The sequence below is a fragment of the Salminus brasiliensis genome, chromosome 9 (assembly GCF_030463535.1).
Source record: "Salminus brasiliensis chromosome 9, fSalBra1.hap2, whole genome shotgun sequence".
NCBI classification, from domain to species: domain Eukaryota; kingdom Metazoa; phylum Chordata; class Actinopteri; order Characiformes; family Bryconidae; genus Salminus; species Salminus brasiliensis.
In genome coordinates this window covers 16,587,300-16,609,369 of record NC_132886.1, presented here as the reverse complement: position 1 = coordinate 16,609,369, position 22,070 = coordinate 16,587,300, and the positions used below count along the sequence as shown (strand labels likewise).

The window sequence follows — 22,070 nt, the reverse complement described above, 5'->3', positions numbered from 1 at the left end:
TCATCATTCTTAATATACATATCATAATTTTCGATACGCATCTCTTGTAGGTTATACATGGTTTTAATCAATTTTACGCTCTACTCTGTTCTTAAACTATCTACTAAAGGCTTGTAATACAAGTAATTTCAAGTGTTAATATTCTTTTTAACTTTGGAGAGGCTGCGAGAGAGCGTGAGAGAAGGCGAGAGTGCATCAAAGAGTAAGCAGCCAAGAGGAAGAAAGAGAGGGCACGTGAGAGCAAGAGAGTGTGAGAAACAGTGAGCGGGCAAAAGAAAGCGGGTAAGCGCAAGAGAGCACGAGAAATGGACAAAGATAGAGAGAGCGGGAGACAGCTAAGGATTGAAAGAGAGGAGAGAAAGAGCAAAAAAACAGCGTGAGAGACAGTACACGAGAGACAGCATGAATGAGAGAGAGAGAGAGAGAGAGAGAGAGAGAGAGAGAGGGAGAGAGGGAGAGGGTGCGTGCGTGCGCGCGCACACACACACACACACACACACACACACACACACACACACACACACACACACACACACACACACACACCCTAAAAAAAAAATCTATAAAGGAGAGACAGCAACAGAGGGGGAAACCGATAGATGAAATGAAAGAGACAGACAGAAAAACAGAAGGTGAAAGTCATCACCAAGCACAGCGCAGCATGAGCCATACAGTCAGACTGACACAGAGGCAGCGCTAAAAGATAGTAATTTCCTTCTCCCCGCTACTGTAAATGTGTCTGACAGGGTGTGTAAATGAGATAAAGATGGAGAAGCAGAAAGTAACATATTTGGGTGTGTTCGGTCGTCTCGCTCAGCCCTCCGTCAGGAAGACACGCTTCATTCTTTCACTTGTGCTTTCTTCATGACTCACAGCGATCAAATGAGCTCTAAATATACAATCCAGTAAACACTCGGCGTCCAAAATCGATTGGCAGTTACGAGACCCTCCACAGCCATTACTTTTAATGAATCCAAGAGATCAGGTTTATTTTTGCTGCTTCATTTTAGCAAGAAATTCCAATTATGTTGACAACGCCGACACTAAACGCTAGAGACGCAGGCCTCCATGTTTAGCAGGCAAACACAAACAGATCAATATGCCCTACACTCCACAAAAGACAGACAACAAAAAAATAAAAATAAAATAAATATATATATATATTTAAAAAAAAACCTTAACCAGGGCTGCACAGCCAAAGCAAGACAGAAGGAAGGAAGGCATCTTTGAGAGTCATATCGAACGGCTATAAAAGGGTCACAAAACAACAAAACATCCAAACATCATAGATTAGGTCACCGCTAACAGCTGCTTCACCAGAGACGGCCGATTGCATGGGGTCAAATGTGATTCTGTACAACCACTACAGCAGAGCTGCTGTTAAAAAAAAAGGAGAAGAGGTGGAAAGGAGGATAGAAAACAGATCAATAATGAGTGAAAGTGGCTCAGATTGTCTTATCAGAAAAGCAGAGTGGTAATGAGTGAGAGCCTGTTTGAGAAAAGGAAGGAAGGAAAAATAATAAATAAATAAATAAATAAATAAATAAGTAAACACACACACACACACACACACACACACACACACACACACACACACACACACACACACACACACACACACACACACACACACACACACACACACACACAGCAGGGTAGTGACTATAAGAAGTGGTACCAAACAAAGTCTAAAAGGATTAGAAGCGTTTCATCTGGCGCTAATAAACCTTGCGCTATCGGGTTCAGCAATCACGTACTCTGGTTACTCTAGAGTACAGACAAAGAGGGCTTCAAAGCCTTTTATTTGGCACAAGACGTAATGCCCACCCCCCCATCCTTCTAGCTACACTTTCAATTTAAACTCCAGCTGTACTAGCAGATCCTGTAAACGAAAAAGGTGGAACTTTGACATTGAAATATTTCAACAAACATGAGTAAAATGTCACTTTTCCACAAAGATGTTACCCCACACAGATGAACTACAAAACAATACTAGGACCAAGCTGATTAGCCAACCTTTTCAGTTAGAAACATGTACTACGCCCAAGGCAGTGCAGCAACAGCAAACACTGCAAATGTTTAAAGGGAACATATGGAAATCACATTTGCAGAGAACGTACATTTGGATACCTGGAGCCAAAAGTCAAAAACTGTCAAATAAGACAACTCTGTTATTTATGTCCTCCCTAAAACATGTGAACTGCACTGTTTGCGACCACATTGTGTCTGACTGCTTTTCCTGGGTCAGTATAACACCGGACTTTTCTCTTAAAAGGAGATTCAACACAAACGGTGTGTGCCAAAACTCCAGATGAGGAGAATAATATTAAGTAGGGATGTTCTATGGCCATTTAGCAGGTAGCGCAGTATGAAAGGGTGAGTGAGCAAGCAAGCAAAAGTGTGAGAGAGAAAGATGTGAACTCAAGGTGAAGTAAAAGTTAGCTAGTACAAACAGGAACACAAGGGAAAATTAATACTATATAATTATTAATGTAGTATATTAAGTATGTTTTTGTAAACTTTACTTTGTACATTTTAAGAATCTGTGTAGTAGTGCTGATAGACATGACCTCAAATAAGTATCACAATTAATTGTGACTTCAATTATGATTAATGAACAATTATATAAGCTGCTCAAGACTGGTCAGTGTTCAGGTTTCCTTCATGTTGCTTTCATGTAGCAGACTGTCTACATCCACAATTAGGGACAGTACACACAGTGGGGAAGGCACTAAAATTACACACACAAAAAAGTAACAATTAAAAAAATAATAATAATAAAATAGATGAAAGACTATAGATTCTCAACTTTTAGTTAGTTTTTGATAAATTGCCCATGAAAAGGGAGGGACAAACATTGGCTTATTATAATTTAAAAGAACAAGCACTTAAACCGGATATTCTTAACATAGATGTTTACACAGGCTGCAAATACATTTTGTGAGGCTGGACCCTTGAGGTAATTTTGCCAAAGCATGTCAAAGATATAAGGACCCCAGGAAACTTTGTATACATATAGCTCACTTGCTGTTAAATAGGGGGTGGTGTAGTCTACAGATTAGTACAGTATAACACAATATTTAGAAGTATACATAGTGCCCGATGTAGGGGGAATGAGAACGTTATAATACATTATTGAACAAAGTTGTCCAGCTGACACTACTGCCTGAAACTCGAGGGTGCTACTGAGGTTCAGCCACTCGCACTAAATCAACCCTCAGCTTCTTACCCATTACCCCACAATTCACAGCCAGATTCACCTACCACTGAGTAACCACCCTTCATCCACAATGTATTAAATGTATTACAAGTAATCAAGTAATATAATGGATGTTTTTAAAGAGACAGACTCTGACAGCCATCTGTGTCCAATTTAACCATCTGATTAAATTCCAAACTAGTTGGGTGAACTCCAAGAGCGTTAGAGCAAAGAAAAGTATGATTATTGGGCTATTTCATGGTTACAAGCAAAAAGTGAATTGATATAAAAACAAAATGCTTGCTAAGAGGCTTATGAAAATGTGAAGGTCATTTAAGGGAGACTTTTCTTAATTTAATGGGGATTTATGTACCTGTTTAATCTCAAAAAGAGCTGAAGCTTTTAACACTTCGGCAACGTATGCACTTATGGCTCCAAGTATGACACAAACAGATGTACTCACCAGAAGGATCTGAAAGGGGTGTTGACCTCAAAGCTCCTGCGATCCACGTGTTTGACACAGGCAGCAGTCAGGTCTACTACGGCAATGGCCAGCCCAGTGTTAAAGTCCTGCAATAGAAATGAACAGCATGTACAGGATCTATCTAAACATTGGCTGAAATCACACACATCAGGCCCCTGAAGCGGTACAGGTCATCTTCAACGTTCCTAAGTTCAGCCATGTCACGACTCTGATGCATTCTCTTTACTGGCTTCCTGTAGCTCCTGCCCTCATCAGATTCAAAACCTTGACGCTGGCCTACAAAGCCCAGAAAGGACCAGCCCCTCCGTACTTGATGGCAATGGTCAAAAGCCGATCCGCACCAAGAGCCCTTCGAGCTTCAACTACGGCTCAGCTTGACCCGCCATCCCTTAAGATCCATGAAAGACGAGCGTCCAGGCTTTTTTCTGTCTTGGCACCAAAGTGGTGGAATTAATTTTCCCTGGGTGTCCGAACGGCAGAGTCGCTTGCTGTTTTCAAACGCAGACTGAAGACCCACCTCTTCCGAGAGTACTTGGGAGAAGAGTAGAGTACTATGGTCTGCATATTAACTTGTGTTTAGTAGCATCTAAGCTTAGAGGCATCTTTGATTTTTTGTCTATTCAAACTAGCTGAGGTTATTGTTGGGTAAATAGTGAAGCACTTTTGTAAGTCGCTCTGAATAAGAGTGTCTGCTAAATACAGTAAATGTAAATATAAAGGGCTATGAATAACATTAAAACAGTAATACATCAGTTAACCATATCATTAATACCACCTCCTCGTTTCTACACTTGCTGTCCATTTTAGATCAGATAGGAGCACTTTTTAGTTCTACAATTACATACTTTTACAGACAGTTTCTTTGGATAACTTTGTCACTCTGTTTTTCAATGGTCAGGACAACACAAGATGAACACAGAGCAGGTATTATTTGGGTGGTGGGTCATGGTCAGCACTGCAGTAACACTGACATGGCGGTGGTGTGTTGGTGTGTGTTGTGCTGGTACGAGTGGACGAGTAGGAGACACTTCTAGATGTAAAGTCAAAGCACAGTTTGTGTTGGTCATCCTTTAGGCCTTCATTAGTGGTCACATGATGCTGCCCACAGAACACTGCCCACAAGACACTGTAGGTTATTTCTGGTTGGTGGACTATTTTCAGTCCATCAGTGATGCTGCACTGCACTGCACTGCACTGCTGTGTCTGATCCACTCATACCAGCATAACACACACTAACACATCACCACCATGTCAACGTCACTGCATTGCTGAGCATGACCCACCACCCAAATAATACCTGCTCTGTGGTGGTTTTGTGGGTTCCTGACCATTGAACAACAGGGTGAAAGGATGCTAACAGGACAGCAAGTATGCAGAGAAACAAATGGACTACAGCCTGTAATTACAGAACTACAAAGTGCTCCTTTATGATAGGTGGAGCTAAGGTTATGTTATATGAATAAGGTTGTGCTCTTTATGTATTATTTTCTGTATAAACTGCTCCTTTATTAACAGTTGTAGAGGCATAGATATTGCTTGTTAGCAGTGTATTAAATGTTAGCCTGCGGTGACTAGTGCTTAGCTGTTACCATGGTTACTTCATCTCAGTGGTGCATCAAGCTCTATTGCTGTAACATGCAAAGCGGAAGTGTTACTGTGATGTACTCTCATTAAGCTCTTTATAAGGACCACTAAACTAATACAAGGGGTTCTACTGGATTCAGATTAAGGATTTAGAGCTTTTCATGCACATTTAACAATTTGAGATTAATTTGTGACATGATTCATTATTATCAACATTATTATGATAAAAGTAGCTGTTAAACGATTGTCATCATGAAGGCATACACACAGTTAGCAACAACACACTAATAGGTTGTGGTGTTCAAGCCATGATTGATAGATACAGGCCCAAAGTGTGCCAAGAAAACAGTCTCCACACCAGCCTGGACTGCCGACAAGGCTTGAGGTTGAGTCTGGAACTCATGGGATGCGTTTTGCACCATTGCACCATTCTGAGTCAACTCTAGAGACTGTTGTGCTGAAACACTAGAAATACTCAAACGAGTCCTTCTGACACCAGCAATCATGCCGTGCTTTATGCGGATGGTTGATGTGAAGCTGCTGGCCCATACTTGCACTATTTCATGCTCTTCACTCTTGCCACATGATTGGCTTAGTGGAGAAGTGCATGAATATGTAGCTATACATATTTACTATTCAGCTCCACAACTAACAAACAAAGAAAACATCCAGATCTAATTTGGTTTTGCAAAATGAAATTGGTGTGGTGTGGAACATGGTAGAACTTACTTTCATCTATTACTTTCATCTATCAAAAAAAAAAAAAAAAAAAAAAAAAAAAGAAAAAAACCTTTGCATGGCTAAATAGTGGGCTGCCATGTAATGTTATTGTATAGAAGCCCAGAACAGAAGCTGCACTCCACTCCATGGAGCTTTTTTTTTTTTTTTTTTTTTAACGGAATTTGACTTAAACATGCAAAAGTTCAAAAAGTAGCTCGTCCCACAGAGGAAACACAATAAAGACTTTTAACACCACTAATCACATACCCTTTAGAGACTCCACAAATACCACTAACGATACAAAACAACAAACAGTGCAAACCACACTTAACTATGACCAGAAGTGCAGCAGCAGTCGGAATCATGCCCTAAGTGATGGATGTGCTTTTCACAGTACAGCTCTGCACAGGAATCCACAGACTTTCTCAGCTGGTGCTTGGAGTTACACAACATTTTAAACACGGCTGATTCCAAAAAGGAAAGTGCATTTCATCTTGAGAAAAAACATGTCTTAGCTCATCGACTGAATCTGTGGTCAGCAATATTAGATTTTTTGCCTGCTGAACAGTTGCTAGAACACCCTTGCTCTTTCCTCTTTATCTGACCCTCTCCTTTCCACAAGTGCATTATTACTGTCAGATCCTCCTTAACTGATGTATTAACCATTCCTCCATCAAACCCACATAGCTTCAGGAATGGAGCATTTTGTAGATTTGCTCCTTGTCGTTGAAACACCCTCCTTCAGCAACTCTGACTTGCCCAATTCTCTGTGTATACACTTAATAGAAAATTCCAAAACTCCAATCTCTTCTCTCTAACTCACAATATAATATTATATAGTAGTCTTTAACCCTACTTATCAAACATGTAAATATTATCCATAACATTGTGTTCTGTGTATTAAAGTAAATGGCATTGGAATGGCACTATACAACAATTGTGTATTATTATTATTATTATTATTATCATTATTATATTACTACTAAAACAACAGTTGCAATTAAAATGCTGAAATTCGGAAGGGGGGCCAAGGGTCCAGCAAAATTAATCACTATGACCAGAGGACTGGTAGTTAGAATCCCGGTCATGCTGCTAGAAGGGAGGGAGCACAATTGTCCTCTCTGTGGGTAGACAACACTTTGTCCCCACATCACTCCAGTGTAGTGGCTAGCACTGGCGTCTGCTGGCCGATGCATCAGAGCTTTCCTCCGAGCGTGCTGTTTGCCCGGTGACATTGCATCTGCGGAAGTTCGGAAAAAGCGGTACTGGCTAGATGTGCACGTGTGACAGGAGGAGCCTTCATACTTACATTTGGATCGCCAATTACCAAAACCATACATATTTTCCCACATTCTATCACATGCAGTGGAAGCACTGCATGTGATAGAATGTGGGAGAATATGTATGGTTTGGGTAATTGGCGATCCAAATGCTGAAACTCGGGATGCGCCACTACAGAACGTTTTACTATTATCCATTACATTATGAGCCCAGAAAGTCTGCATAAATGTACCATAGAATTTTGCTAGGCTGCACAGTTTGCTGTGGCTGCAACATCTTCAGATTATCTCGGCAGATTGGGAACTAGAAGCAAGGCCATCTATGATTTACATGTATATGACAAACTATTATCATACACAATACAGGTTTATCCTTCTAGATTCAAACTAATGTGGAGAGAACACGGACACGAGACAGCAAGAACATAATAAAAGGATGCTAAAGGATCCCTTTATGCAGTTTTCCCACACACAGACGGTGTGTCAGGGTCAGAGCGGAGTTCTGGAGAGACATCATTCAAATCAGTAGAAAAAGAAATAGTACACTCCAACAGAATACTGATGAGAATGTATGCTCATGTATATGTGCATATATGCATATTGTACAAATCAGAGTACAGCTATTATGTACCATCCAACAATAAAACACCAATTCAAACAGGGATAAACAATGTGTAGTTACGCTGCCTTGTCTGAGCAAAAGGGTCACTTCAGCAGTCACTTCCTTAACAACGCTTAAGAGATCTAGATCATTTCATGTGTCTTTTCCCACAGATGTATCAGGATTTATAGATTTACATATGCCCCCCCAAAAATGATCCTCTGAAACGTACCTTAGCCTGCGGCTTGGTGGCACGCTGCGCTAAAAGCTAAGCTACCCCTGCAAGTAATCAAATTCTTGCCTCTATTGGGGCTCTTCGAGCAGGTAGCTGAGCGAAGGATCAATATGGCACTAAACAGAGGCTGAGCAGAGGCTGCTTTTGTTTGTTTGGCGTGACTTTGGTTCCCTTGGGGAGTCACGGGGGTGACCTCCGCTCAGGGCAGGGTTGCAGTCTTCCCAAGGGAAGAGAGAGAGAAAGAGAGGGAGAGAAAGAGAGGGAGAGGGACGCAGCAGCAAGCTCGTTCATCTTGTTAAATTAAATACTCCACTCCACTGAACATGAACAGAGTCACCCACTTCACTCTTTCGTTCGCTCCCTCCCTCGCTCTCCATCGCATGCTCTTTCACCTTCTCTTCATCCCTCAATTCGCCCTGCTGTCTTCACCTCCCTCTACATTCCCTCCATCATTGTCTCTCTCTATCTAACTCCTTGTCCCCCTACCCCCTCTGCTTTTCTTCCAAACGTGTGAGCACGGATTCGCCACGGAGAGGGGATTTTCAACTAAAAACAATACAATCAATTTCCATTTCTTCCACTTAATACCACTCGCCCTGCCGTTTTCTCTCTCTCTATCAGCTGACGAGGAGAAATTTCCTTGAGAAATTAAGACAAAAGACCTCAGTTTGCGCTAATGCAGGAAGTAGTGAAAGGCAAAGATGATATACAGCGAGGGGGTGCGCCTGCACACGCGAGAGCGAGAAAATCTAAATCACTCTCCCTCTCACTCTCATTATAATGCATCCTATGGCACATGTATTAACCTATAATGCATGGAATAAGCCTGTTCATAAGCAGTTACAGGCATAAACAATAATTTCAGAAAAGTAATGCATTATATCTTACAGATAACATAACTTACAGTACATCAAGATCACTTAAGCTGATTAAGCCAAACTAACTCAAAACAAATAGTCACAAACAATTAAGTTTGTAACTGTTAAGTAACACTGACAGACTTAGTTATTTAATATAAATATGGTGACTTTTAGGGTGCGCCTCACGTTTAAGCAGTGTGACTTTGATAAGTAAAACTCACACCTTTCCCATTGGCTCCTGGCACGACGTATTTCTACGTGTCTTCCACCCTACACTCAGCACCCAGGCTACCTTGCTGTGTTTACTTGTAATTTATGTTCTGGTGCAGTTGTCTGGTCTCAAGCTGTAAGGGCAAGTCAAAAATAGTGTTTGTTGATATGTAAGCCGTTGTAAGCCATCAGAGTCCGACAGAATGCAACTGGCCTTGCTCTCTGGGGTAGGCTGATGGCATTTGCGCCCCACATCCCTGCTACTGTGATGTTGGTCAGCACAGGCGTCTGTTAGCTGTTGTATCGGAGCTGGAGAGCCATGCTTTGAGCACGCTAGCTGCCTAGTGATGCTTCCTTTACAGCAGTTCAAAACTGTCAAACTATTTAAGTTCAGGTTTTACAGTATAGGAACATTATAAAACTACTTATTAGCAACAATACAGACATTTTACAGTAATCCCATATGCCATTAAGCACTTTACAAACATATGCCATATATAAGAAACCCATCACTTATACAATATCTTATATTTTACTAATAAGTATAAGACTGCTGGTAAAGTAGTAGTTGTCAAAATAGTTGTCAAAGTGTTACTGAAACTAGACTACATATACAATGTATGTGTGCGTCTGTGGAAGTCTGCCTATATAAGTTTTCACCTGTTTGTCATTTTACCCAAAGCACAGCTCAGACTGGCTTGCGTTATTCACAATGGGGACCCACGTATGAAGCCATTTCCTTTCTATGCTTTCCCTGCATATACACATCATAGCATTCAACCTTATTCCCTTACATTTGCACAAATAAGACAGCAAAAGGCTTTATATAAAAAAGGAGCTTCCGTCATGAATAGGGGAATATGATAAATACATGGCTGAACTAAAAAGCTACCTGGTCTGTTTTGCAGAGTCTGACTTTAGTTCCCGTGAGGCTGAGGTACACTTTGCCTTTGTGGCCGCGCAGCTCCACATAGCCGCTCTTGCTGGTGCCGTGTTTGCTGGGCTTGTGGGAAATGAAGGAGCGGGACTTCAGAGCAGACTGCAGAACCTCCAGCCAATCCTGACGCTCTCCTGAGTGGGTGACACATGGGAGGACAAGCGGTTAGAGTGTGTGTGTGTGTGTGTGTGTGTGTCTGTGAGAGCATGCATCAGAGAAAGAGAAAAAAGGAGACGGAGACTGAGCAAGCTAGATTATATTGGGTCTCCTCCTCCCCAGTGAACAGGATGTGAGAGCATACATGGGTAAATATAGTATATGCTTTTTTTTATGCACATTTCCGCCTGTATGTGCAGCGAGAGACCCTGTGTCATGGGAATTTAATAGAGGGGAAGAGGCCTAATAATGCAGGCATACTTTCATAAACTTTTAAATCTGCAAGCAAAGCCTGCATGCAAAAATGCTTGTGTCTCAATGGCTAGTGTATGTATGTGTGTTGACTGGAAGCACAAAGGGCCCCTTGAGGCATGCTTAAATGGTACCATAGGGGCTTCTGCGCATGTGAGCCAAGAAATATTAACAGCTGGACGCCCCCCATTCTCTGCAGGTCTGCACAACACCTGGTATCTGGCGTGCTCATGGATAGAAAACAAAATGAGAGAGACAGAGAGGAGGAGACAGATAGAAAGAGACAGAGTAATATAGCAAGATTTAAAAAAATTAATCTAGTATAGATTGGACCAATAGAAATGCTCCAAATGACTAGAAATAAAATGTCCAATGAAAGTTAAGCCTCCCTCCATTTTACCGAATATTTACAAGAAGGTTTATGAGTGGTGAGGTTTATGACAGATAAATGTGGAGGAATTTAAAAATAAAGAATTTTAAAAAAAAAATCAATTGAGAGTCTGCAGTAATCACTATGTGGCAGCGGGCTACCAGGTGTCGCCTAAAACTGGGAACTGCACCTTCTGGAACATGGCAATCAACACATTCAATGATTGTTCAATGTCTACAACAATACGATAGATTAAGATGATTACTACAAACACAGTGGATGAACACATTTGTGTGATTGTCACATACATAAATATATTGGCACCATGCCTAATCCCAGGCATTGACTAGAAGATTATAACGCCTTCCAGCATTGACCTGTGGAGCAGCAGAACAGCTGTGCTCTCTGGAATGATGGTGCTGCATCCAATACTTTTGGGATGAGGTGGGGATGAGGACCTCACTAACGCTCTTGTTGCTGAATGCAATCAAATCCTCACTGCAATGATCCAAAATCTAGTAGAAATCCTTCCCTGGACAGCAGAGACAGTTACTCCAACAAAAGCGGGATAGGATTTGTCCATGTAGTGTATGTGTTTTACCACTGAAAAAAGTTCTACTGAAGTAAGGGATGTTTGCCTGGATGTATTTGAATTAATTTTAAGGTGCCTAGAGACTGTCCAATAAGTACTTATCTCAGTAAAGTGAAACACGGCAAACAACCCCTTTAATGTAAAGGAATTAAGAGGTACATAAACAAGAAAATGAGCATGTGAGAGATTATATTAATTTTATGCAAACAAGGTGTGTGGTGTGGGGCTCTCCGAGTACAGTACTTTTTAGAATGTATTCAGTTTTCGTCCACGTCAGCAAAACTCTACTGCAAAGTTTACAACGAAGAGCGCTTCCTAATGCCGAATGGATTTGGATTCCGAGTGTTTCCACATTCAAATCCAAATCCTATACTATGGTAGTCCAAACATCACATTAATGGCAAAATAATACCCATAATATTGAGCAACAACAACAACTGTTTTGAGTGGCCATTGTTTTTATAAAACTCACACTGACAACCAGCAGTAACTAAACAGATCATCAGAAGAAAACAAGCATATGTATGGAGAGGACATATCATTTTTACACAATGCCAGAGTGAACGGGCTAAAACATAGCACCCAAGAACACCTCCATGGAACTCTGCAGCCACAAAGACAACCCAGCGTCAGACTGATACTCAGCGACACACACAAACTTCCAGCCTCCTCCTTCATGTCACAGCAATGTTCCTGGGGAAAGTTTAAGTGTGCTTCCAGTGGGGAAACATGCATGTATAGAGCATCTCCCACTTCTGCCTTTGGAGGCCGAGTACATCATGTGTTTGTCAGAGTCTGGTCCAGACTTATTTTCTTCTCTATAAGAAGAGAATATGAAATACAGCTCATACACTGAATCATTCAGCTCCATACATCACCGCACTCACTCTGTACTGAATGTCCCCACCAACCCCCAACACACTAATTTATTATTCAACCCGGTGTGGATGGTTTGGCACTAAATACAAATACAAACAAAGACGCATACAAACACACAAATACATACAAGCTATGGTAAATAATTATAACAACACAACATATACTTTTGGCATTTTTATGTAGCCACAGCTACAAATGATGTGTGCCAGGAGAATTCTGATCAATCTGATCAATTCTGATCAATCTGATCAATCGCAGACCAGATATTCTCAGTAAATGTTGTGTCTTTAGTCCTGAACAAATCAATTTATGTGCAAAAGACCAATTTATGGATTATTCTTATAAAACATGACAAATACTGGGATTTAAAACTGGAACAACTAAAACAAAAATGGATACACAAACAATGAAACCTGCTTAAATAATTTCAAATAAAATGATAGGTTCTGTGTCCAAATGTTTGCCGGATGGCTTGTTCCCCTGAACCAGCAGGAAGTGAGGCTAAATTCTGTCACGCAGTCACGCAATGGCTATTAAGGATAACCCTGGATTTAACTGATTTCAAAAATCCATTGATTTTATTTTTCAACTTAATTGACATAATTCATTACTGTAACCAACGTAACCCCTTTAAACAGCCTAGGGGGCACAGTCAGGTTATAACAAACTTCTTTTTCTAAAGAATAGCCCCAACTTAGTGTGCAATAAGGCTTTCTGCATTAAGAGGTTAAAGTTGCAAATCATGCTTTTTCTTTTCAACATTGTGCTGATGGCAGACTAAGAAAATTTGTATGTTTTCATATTTTTAATATGAAAATCTGTGTGTTTTCTAAAATGTAGTATTTGGTCATTTTTTGCTCATTATCGCAACACTTCATCACTGACCGAAGTGCTACATAACACTGATGCTTTGGTTCACTTTTTTAAGAGCTTACAGGACAAACACTATAGATTAAAGAGTCAATAACCAACAGTAATACAAGCTTTTTTGAAAATTGAAATAGCCATAAACTAAAAGTACTATAAAACAAACGCCAAAAACTATAAAAACTGAAGAATGTAACCCTGATACCTAAAACTAATCACCTAAATGCACAGGTGTTCACATAAATAAAGAACCACTCATAATAAATGACATTTATTGCATTTAATATGTGTATCTTGGTCTTTCAGGGTGTGCACCAGAAGTGTGGTTGTAATGTATTGTAAATTTGAAAAAGAAACACACTGTGCAACAGCACAAAAATGACCTCCATTTTTGTGATCTCCAAATTTAACCCGTTTGGCAGTGAACACACACTCACACACTGGGGATAAGGGCATTGAAAACATACACCTGGAGAAGTGCCCTGTAATCTCAGCACAAAGCGATTGTGGGTTAGGTGCCTTGCTCAAGAGCGACTCCACCATGAAGCAACATGGTCATATAGTTGTAAGCGTAAAAGGGAAAACAAAGGGTAGTATACCATAGAAAGTCCCCACGCCATGTAAATATACAGAAAGAGTGTACAATAGTGGGCAAAACACGCAGGTGTGTGTGTGTGTGTGTGTGTGTGTGTGTGTGTGTGTGTACGCATGCAATTCATTTTCTGGAAACTGGCCAGCACAATATGACTCATCTGTAATTTTGTCTGCTGTATTTTTAAAAAGTGCTTATTTCTTCCTCCCTTCACACAAATGTTTTGCAGTCGCAATACCCTAACAACACTATAAAGTTTGCTTTCTCCCAGCCGACGCTCACCTGGGGAGACCTCCGCACCTGCAGCCTGGCGAAAAACGAAAAACACTGCACAGCTGTCTGTGCTCCCAAACACAAACGCGCGCGCACACACACACACGCGCACACACACACACACACACACACACACACACACACACACACACACACACACATTCCTGTGCGTCTAAATTATTCACCATGTGCTCTCTCTGCCTCTCTTACTACTCAGTCATAGCCCTTTCCTTTCTCTCTGCCCACCTCCAGCCTTTACAGCTGCTTGTTGCTCGCTCTCTCTCCCCCTTCCTGGTGTTTGTCTTAAGATTGATGACTCTCTCAGGCTGGTATAAAGCTGTTTAAAGATGCATGAGCTGACCAGGCCGCCTCTCTACCTCCACACCACACACTGACGCTAAAGAAAAAAGGAAGTCCGGCCAAATCCACATCTAGACTTGGGGGGGGCTTACGGAGAGATTCATAGGTCATGACATCAGAGAGAGAGATGTGGTTTTAAGAATACATTTATACCTCATGCTTAACGCTACAGTAAGGCGAAATACAGGTTCACTTTTCATGAAAAACAAGAGTCTAAAATCCAGTCTATGACTGCCACAATCTATTTTACTGAAGAGCTATTGCCAACGACTATTTACGTATTGATTACATATTATCTTCAGACTGTTTCATACACAATCTGAAGATATTTTTTGCTACACTTCACTAAAAAGAGGGATGTTACTGACATCAGCTGCTATACAGGCCAAGTTGTGCTGTAGCAGTTAAGGTACAGAATGACTCGGCCCTAAATTATTTTGTAATATGCAGTTACATCAAAGTGGCCAAATACAAAAGGACAATTTAATATAGACCAGCAACAAGCATACCAACAATACAGGGCTGCCATAACAGTAGCCTGGATATTAACTTAGGACAGAGAGCGTTAGCCAGATCATTATTTCAGCAAAAAAGCCATTTCTCTGCAGTTACAGGGCTAAACCTATAAAATAAAAAGAAGAAGAAGAAAAAAAAAAAACACTACTAAGCCATAACAAAAATAAAAGTTAGTTAATATGTTTCTTAAACACAAAAATGTTCCTCCACTGAACAGATTACTAGATCAAGTACAGTGAAATCTGATGAAAATGGTTAGGTTAAGGATTGGAGCAGTGAGATTTTATATCACAATATTTAAAAACATTTTCTCAGATAACCGATATTTATCACAATATTTTGTCGCATAGACAAAATGCACCAACAGCGTAACATTTTTAAAAACGGTAATCCAAGTACTCTCCCATACTGAGCACTGTGATTTTCACTCAAAATATGCTGCACTCCACTGAACTGAATGAGACTAATTACACTCTTTGTAATGAAACATGCAGATAATTATGTACCACGATAACAAAATTTATCACAATAAGATATAAAATATTGTCAAACTGCCCAGCTCTAGTTAGGATCAGCCTGTGGGTTTAGGTGCAGCTTTTAGGGTCTGCAAGTTGTGCTGGGGGAAGGCGACGCCTGTAAGGTTAAGATCAGTGCCACCCTGCAGGGCCTAAATTAGGGACAGCCTGCAGGATAAGATCAGGCTATCAAAATAGCATTAAGAGAAAGCTGTAAGGTTGGGTGCAGTCTGTAGAGTTAGGTGGGTGGAACGTGTAGATAAAGTTAGGTGTTGTCTTTAGGGTTAGAAGAAATCTAGTACATTCGGATCGCAAACCTTTGCGAGCACACACACTAAACATTACCCAGCTGGATAACACCAGAGATTTACCACCAACACTAATCAAACTCTGTTGGGTGCAAGTCTTCAGAGGGGCAGTGGTGGCTCAGCTGTTAAAGCTCAGAGTTATTAATGACAGGGTTGTGGGTTCGATACCCGGGCTCGGCAAGGTGTCACTGTTGGGCCCTTGAGCTAGGCCCTTCACCCTCTCTGCTCCTGGTGTGTATCTCTTTCACTGCAATGTGTGTGTTCACTGCATGGATGGGATTAAAGTGGAAGCCAAATTCCATCTGTGTCCGTTTTAATGTTATCTACTGAGTCCTGTATATCATTTAGCACTGATCTAAAAAAAGCATTACGCCAATCAGGCACGGGTAGAGGACGTCACATTGTGTCGAACATCTACCTGTAACAATGCTAAACTGTAGCACTCTCTTCGGTTATCGCTTTTTCATTAAAACACAAACCGACCGGCAGACACTCTTAGACTCTCAAAACAGATGTGCTAAAAACACAGCATAGTTTTAATCCTGTGCATTCAAAGTCCTGACTTAATGCATTGTCAGTTAGAGTTCCATAGGTCTATATATTTTCTCTTTTTCAATAATATATTATAAGAATAAATAAAATAAAAAAAATTAAAAACTCAATCAATCAGTAGGGGCTGTGATAAAATTTAATGCAAACAAAAGCCTTGTTTACCAGTTGGTCATTGTCTAGAAGCAGCAGGTGTTGCTTATTACACAATTTGTGTCAATACATAGTTTGTTTGGTCTTCATCTACAGTAACAAGATCAAAAATCACATATATGAACCTTTTTTTATATGATCGTCAATTTCTTACTGACAAAACCCAATTACCAATTACAAAGTTTGTATTTTAAATTTGCAAAGAGGCATACATTTGCTTTTTTTTACATTTATGAATTTTATTATTCACACAAACAATCATCACATCTCTGAACTTTTGAGCCTAGATATCTAGTCTGTAGTGACATATCTAGACTGTAATTTTAGGTATGGCGTGTTCAAAGTCACACATTCTTGTTCACAAGTTCTTTTTTACTAGTTAGTGCTGGCTCTCCTAAAGCTGCTAAAATAAAAACTGTGACTCTTCTTCGCCAGAAATGCATAACTTTCTTCTCAGTGTTCGCAAACTGTGATTAAACTAACTTTCTAGCTGGCAAAGTGTCCCTCAGAATAAATCAACTTGTGAGGAAATAACTACTTTCATCTTCATAACTCAAAATGATGTAGGTACAGATAACTATATCATCTTTTCTCTTTAGTGTGTTAAGGTTTGAAAAATTTTGTTATGATTAAATTAGCTTTCTAGCTACTTTTACCTCAAGATCAAGTCAAGTTCGGAGGAAATTACAACCCTTATTGTCTCAAAGCAGAATTGTGGATCTGCAGCTGACTAAATAGTCGTTTCTGCTTATAGTTCGGCTAAGGTTATTAAATTAGCAAAATTAGTTATATTAGCTTTCTAGCTAGTCAAGTTTACCTCAGGATTTAAGTCAACTTGTAAGGGAATAACTACCACCATCGTCTCAGTTAGCTTAATATAGAGATGGAGGGCAAGCGTATTCACTTTATTTGCACAAAACTATAAACTCCCCGTAAGAAAAATGGACAGCTAGAATTTTAAGTGAGATTCTGATTTTCTCATTTTAATATATATTTGACAAAATATGACACACCATGTGTTACAATCGTGACAAAGCATAAGTACTGAAGCGTTGAAGCATGAAGTATTCTTCATTAAAACATTTTTCAGTTTTTGCTTTACACTGCTGAAAGATTGTGGGTGTGTACAGTTCACTCATGGGTTCATTCAGAGGGATGCAAATTCTTTGTGTTTACATATGGTTGGCTTAAAATAAAAAAAAAGGTCAAGATTCAAAACATTTAATAAAAAAAGGAGCATTTGAATGTAATCATGACTACTCTAAGTTACTCTTGTGTAGAGCAACACCTACTGCTTCCAGACAATGACCCACATGTAAACAAGGCTTTTGTTTGCATGAAATTTCATCACAGCCACTACTGATTTTTCCCCCCCTGAACATCAGAGAACATATTTAATGTTCTTAGACCTATGTAACTGTAACTGACAATGCAGTCAGTCAGGACTTTTAATGCACAGGATTAAAACTATGCTGCGTTTTCCACTGTGTTTTCCATCAGTGTGTAGTGTGGCTGCCCTCTTTTTTGGCTGACTCTAAACAGTAACAATGAAGGGAGCAAAGCTTTCATTAAACCAGACACGACCCAGGATAATTGAAGGAGATGTGCTACGAGCAGAGCACACATTGTTCGCTTTAGAACAGTTCACCCACAAAGAGAGCGAGAGAGAGCGAGAGAGAGAGAGAGTGCGAGTGCGTGAGAGAGAGAGCAAGTGAGAGCGAGAAAGTACAGTAGAAAGAGACTGGAGATAGAGACCGAGAGAGTGCAAGAGAACCTTTTCAAATCTAAGCACCAGATACCCTAGCCCTAAACCCAGACCCTTCCCCTCAGCTGGTTCTGAGAGCAAATAACCCACTGACCCCTAACACACAGCAGCCTCAGTCCAGCGCTGCTGACCAAAGTCACATCAGGTGAGCCAAGTGATCAAACAGAGCAAAAACACCAGAAGCCAGTACAAACTACAGTGCTATCCGGCCTTAAACAGAGAGCACACTAAATTGGCAGAGTACACCGATCAGCCATGACAATAGTACCACCTGCCTAATACTGAGTAGGTCCGCCTTATGCTGCCACAACACCTATGAAGGCTTCCTGTGGCATGACACCCCAAGGCGTTAGCAGCAGATCCTTCAAGCCCCGTACGTTGTGAGGTGGGGCCTCCACAGAACACATTAATTAGTCTTAGGTGCCCATGACCCTGTTACTGGTTCATCGGGGGCCCTTTCTGGGAGAGCTTTTGGTAGGTACTGACCACTGCATTTAAATCACTTCTAGCCATCACAACTTGACCATTGTCAAAGTGTCTCAGATCCTTTTACTTGCCAGACTTTCCTGCTTCAACACATCACCTTCAAGAACTGACTTGACAGATATCAATATAGAACAAATGTTTTTTACTTGACAATGTTATAGTTGATCTGTGTATCTCATTATAATTCTCCACAGCAGAGATCGATCCTGGCCAAGTACAGGTTCAGCGACCACAGTCTGGCCATAGAGACAGGCAAATAAATAAATAACTAAAAATCACCAGTTATCTGAAAAATCATAAATTATATATGTAGCAACACAATATTATAAGACAATAAAATCCCCCACCCACAGGAAACCTTATTCGTACCCCACCACCCCCATCCCTATTAGATCACAAAGCATGTTCAGCCTTTACAATTATATGCTTTGTCAATATTGTAATAGAAACGGTCATGAGGATAAAGCCAATTTTTAGGATTTGAGAGACAGAGACAGACACCAAGACAGAGAAAAAGAGAGGCAGACAAAAGAGGGAAGAGTTTCGTCTTCAGGGCTTGACTGTATTGTGAGTTTATGAACACAGGAAGGTCAGTTTTCATGTAGATCATTGTACTGATATTTACAATATCAGTATTTAGAAGATACGGCTTCTCCCATGAGTCACCTACAAAACTTTCTTTAAACCTCCCTTTAACTCCTCCGAACTAATTCCTGCACCAAGATTCATATTAAACACAGCGCATCTGCACAGTTTGAGATTTATTACTTGAATATGTGTGAAATCAAAATATATTCTATGCGGAAGGATTTTCATTATGTCACAGTAGGACTTCAAATGAGGTCTGAAAAAATCCTTCAGAAGACTTTGGCTTTCTAAGAGGAAGTACACAGAACTAGGCCTGTCTGCTCTGGAAAAAAGGGTGGTGGAGAGGAAAAAAAAAAAAAGGAGGAGAAGACAAAATAGTAAGGGATGTTTAATTAGTGTTGTTGAATCTGAAGTTGGAGATTCAATGGCAATCAATTGCACATTGTACTAATTAGCACTTCATCAACAACCAATATATCTATTCCTCAGGCATTATTACTTCGCTATAAGATAAAAGGTGTTACTAGGGAAGGTGTAATTCCTATTTTGATCATCTGAAAAGTAAAACTGACATTTTCACTTCATTCCCATCCATCCATAATCTTCTCTGCTTCTTCTTGGTGAGGGTCGTAAGAACCCAAACGGAATCACTGAGCGCAAGGCAGGAATACCCCCGAACAGGCTGTCAGTCCATCACAGGGCACCATACACACATCCATTCACACCAAGGGGTAATTTAACAAAGTGAATTCAACAAGTCATCTACGATGTGCGTTTCGAGGAGACAGGAGGAAACCCCTGGATGTCTGAACAGCGGCGTCGCAAGCTATCTTCAAACGCAGGCTAAAGACCCACCTCTTCCAAGAGTACTTGGCAAACTATAGTGTATGTTGTGTATTGTGGTATCCATACTGACTTTTGTATTTAGTAGTATCTAAGCTTAGAGTCATCTTCTGAATTCTAGACTATACAAACCACTTAAGGATATTTATATTATTATGAGTAAACATAACCATAAGGGCCCTGCTTCTTGCAATCGAAACATTATGTAAACACAAGAGGCACAATAAGCACAATGCAAGGGACATGTCTTCACTCCAATTTAAAAAAAAACACGTTACAACACAACTCTGCCCTGGAGGCTTTGTTTTCCCGTTAATTTTCATGGGACCACCTTTGCGTTGAATGTGCACAGAGAACTGTGGATAATCGAGGGCCGGGAAGGATCAGTTGTGTCCTCAAAATCGGCTTTACTACTAATCTATACTTAACTAGAAACTCTAAACCATGTAATCTTGCCCATGTTGATTATTTCACTTTTTTTATTCTGGTAATACTTTATTTTATCTTTTTTTTAATGTTCGGTTAGTACTTTCCCCACTGTGTATTCATGTACTGTCCCCTTTAAAAACATACTACAGTGCATGTAGTCATGTGACACTGAGATCACCTTCATGTTGCTTCCATGTCTGGATGGGGCAAACACCAGCCCAGCTGATCAACTTGAGCAGTTTTTACAATTGTTCATTAATTGTAAACGAGTGTGGAAGACCACACTCACAGCTCAACATATAAACTGTATCAACAGGCCAACATTTGGTTCTAAAGTAAGCTACACTTTATCTGGCTTACCAACACATTTTAAAAATGCTCATTGGCAATTATAGAAAATAATCATGATCAGTTAGCTAGGAGAAGGGGGAGGAAAAGAGAGGGGAAAAAAGCGTTACCTTCTTTCTCAGCTCGAAACACAAACGTTCTTTGTGAGGTGACCACCTCCAGCTTATTTTCTCCTACTGATCGTACCTGCTTAACAGCAGACAGAGGAACCAGTCCTTTAGAGTACATCTCCTACACAGAGAAAGAGAGAGAGAGCGCAAATTAAGAGATTCTGTACACAAAAATCATAAAAAAAAGACAATTACATTCATACTCCCACCAATGTGTGAACACACACAAACACACATCATTGTCAAAGCTGAAGGTTCTACTTCACAGCAGCCTCCTACAACCTGCTAAAAGAGTGATAGAGTGAGACATAAAACCTCTCTCACACACACACACACACTATATAGGTGCTTGTGCTTCTGTGTGCTCATGCTCCATATGAAACACACACACACACACACACACACACACACTATATAGGTGCTTGTGCTTCTGTGTGCTCATGCTGCATATGAAACACACACACACACATCCAGCGGGTCCACATGCTAATACGAGTCCCTAGCCAGCAAACAAACCTCTCACATATTTATAGTGTGGTGATTCAGAGAGATAGGTGGGGGAGGCAGGGCTTGCTTGCTTGCTTAGGGAGACGGTGTTTGCTCTCTTTCTTTCTTTCTTTCTTTCTTTCTCTCTCTCTCTCTCTCTCTCTGCATGCTTTAAACAAGAGCAAAAGCCACTGCCAGTGTACTCTGAGGCCTAGGCGAAGCCTCAGATCCAACCACACAGTTAGCCTCTTGACAACAGCAGCACTGCCCTACTCCCTGTCTGCGGCCAACCATGCCATGGAAACCTCTACTCTTCAAGGCTGCTCATTTCATGTCCACATGCAGTATGGAGGAGTGAATACTTAATCTTCACTAACTGAGACTGAGAGAGAGAGAGAGAGAGAGAGAGAGAGAGAGAGAGAGAGAGAGAAAGAAAACAGTGAAGGGGTACACGGAGTGAGATGGCACAAAAGAGTGTTAAGGGGAATGAAGGAAGATAGAGAGAGACAGAGATGGAGCAAAA

The 22,070-nt window shown here is 40.5% G+C and overlaps 1 protein-coding gene across 2 annotated transcripts in view; it reads right to left on the bottom strand.

Annotated features, from left to right (window-relative positions):
• Window positions 1–22,070, bottom strand: part of arap2 (ArfGAP with RhoGAP domain, ankyrin repeat and PH domain 2) — a 132,598-nt gene that overhangs the window by 64,056 nt on the left and 46,472 nt on the right. For both annotated transcript variants that reach the window (XM_072687599.1, XM_072687600.1), the window contains exons 8-10: window positions 21,062–21,182; window positions 10,066–10,244; window positions 3,663–3,769 (exon numbers count right to left, since the gene is read on the bottom strand). In XM_072687599.1, coding sequence (XP_072543700.1) covers window positions 3,663–3,769; window positions 10,066–10,244; window positions 21,062–21,182 — 407 coding nt within the window. The remainder of the gene's footprint in view (window positions 1–3,662; window positions 3,770–10,065; window positions 10,245–21,061; window positions 21,183–22,070) is intronic.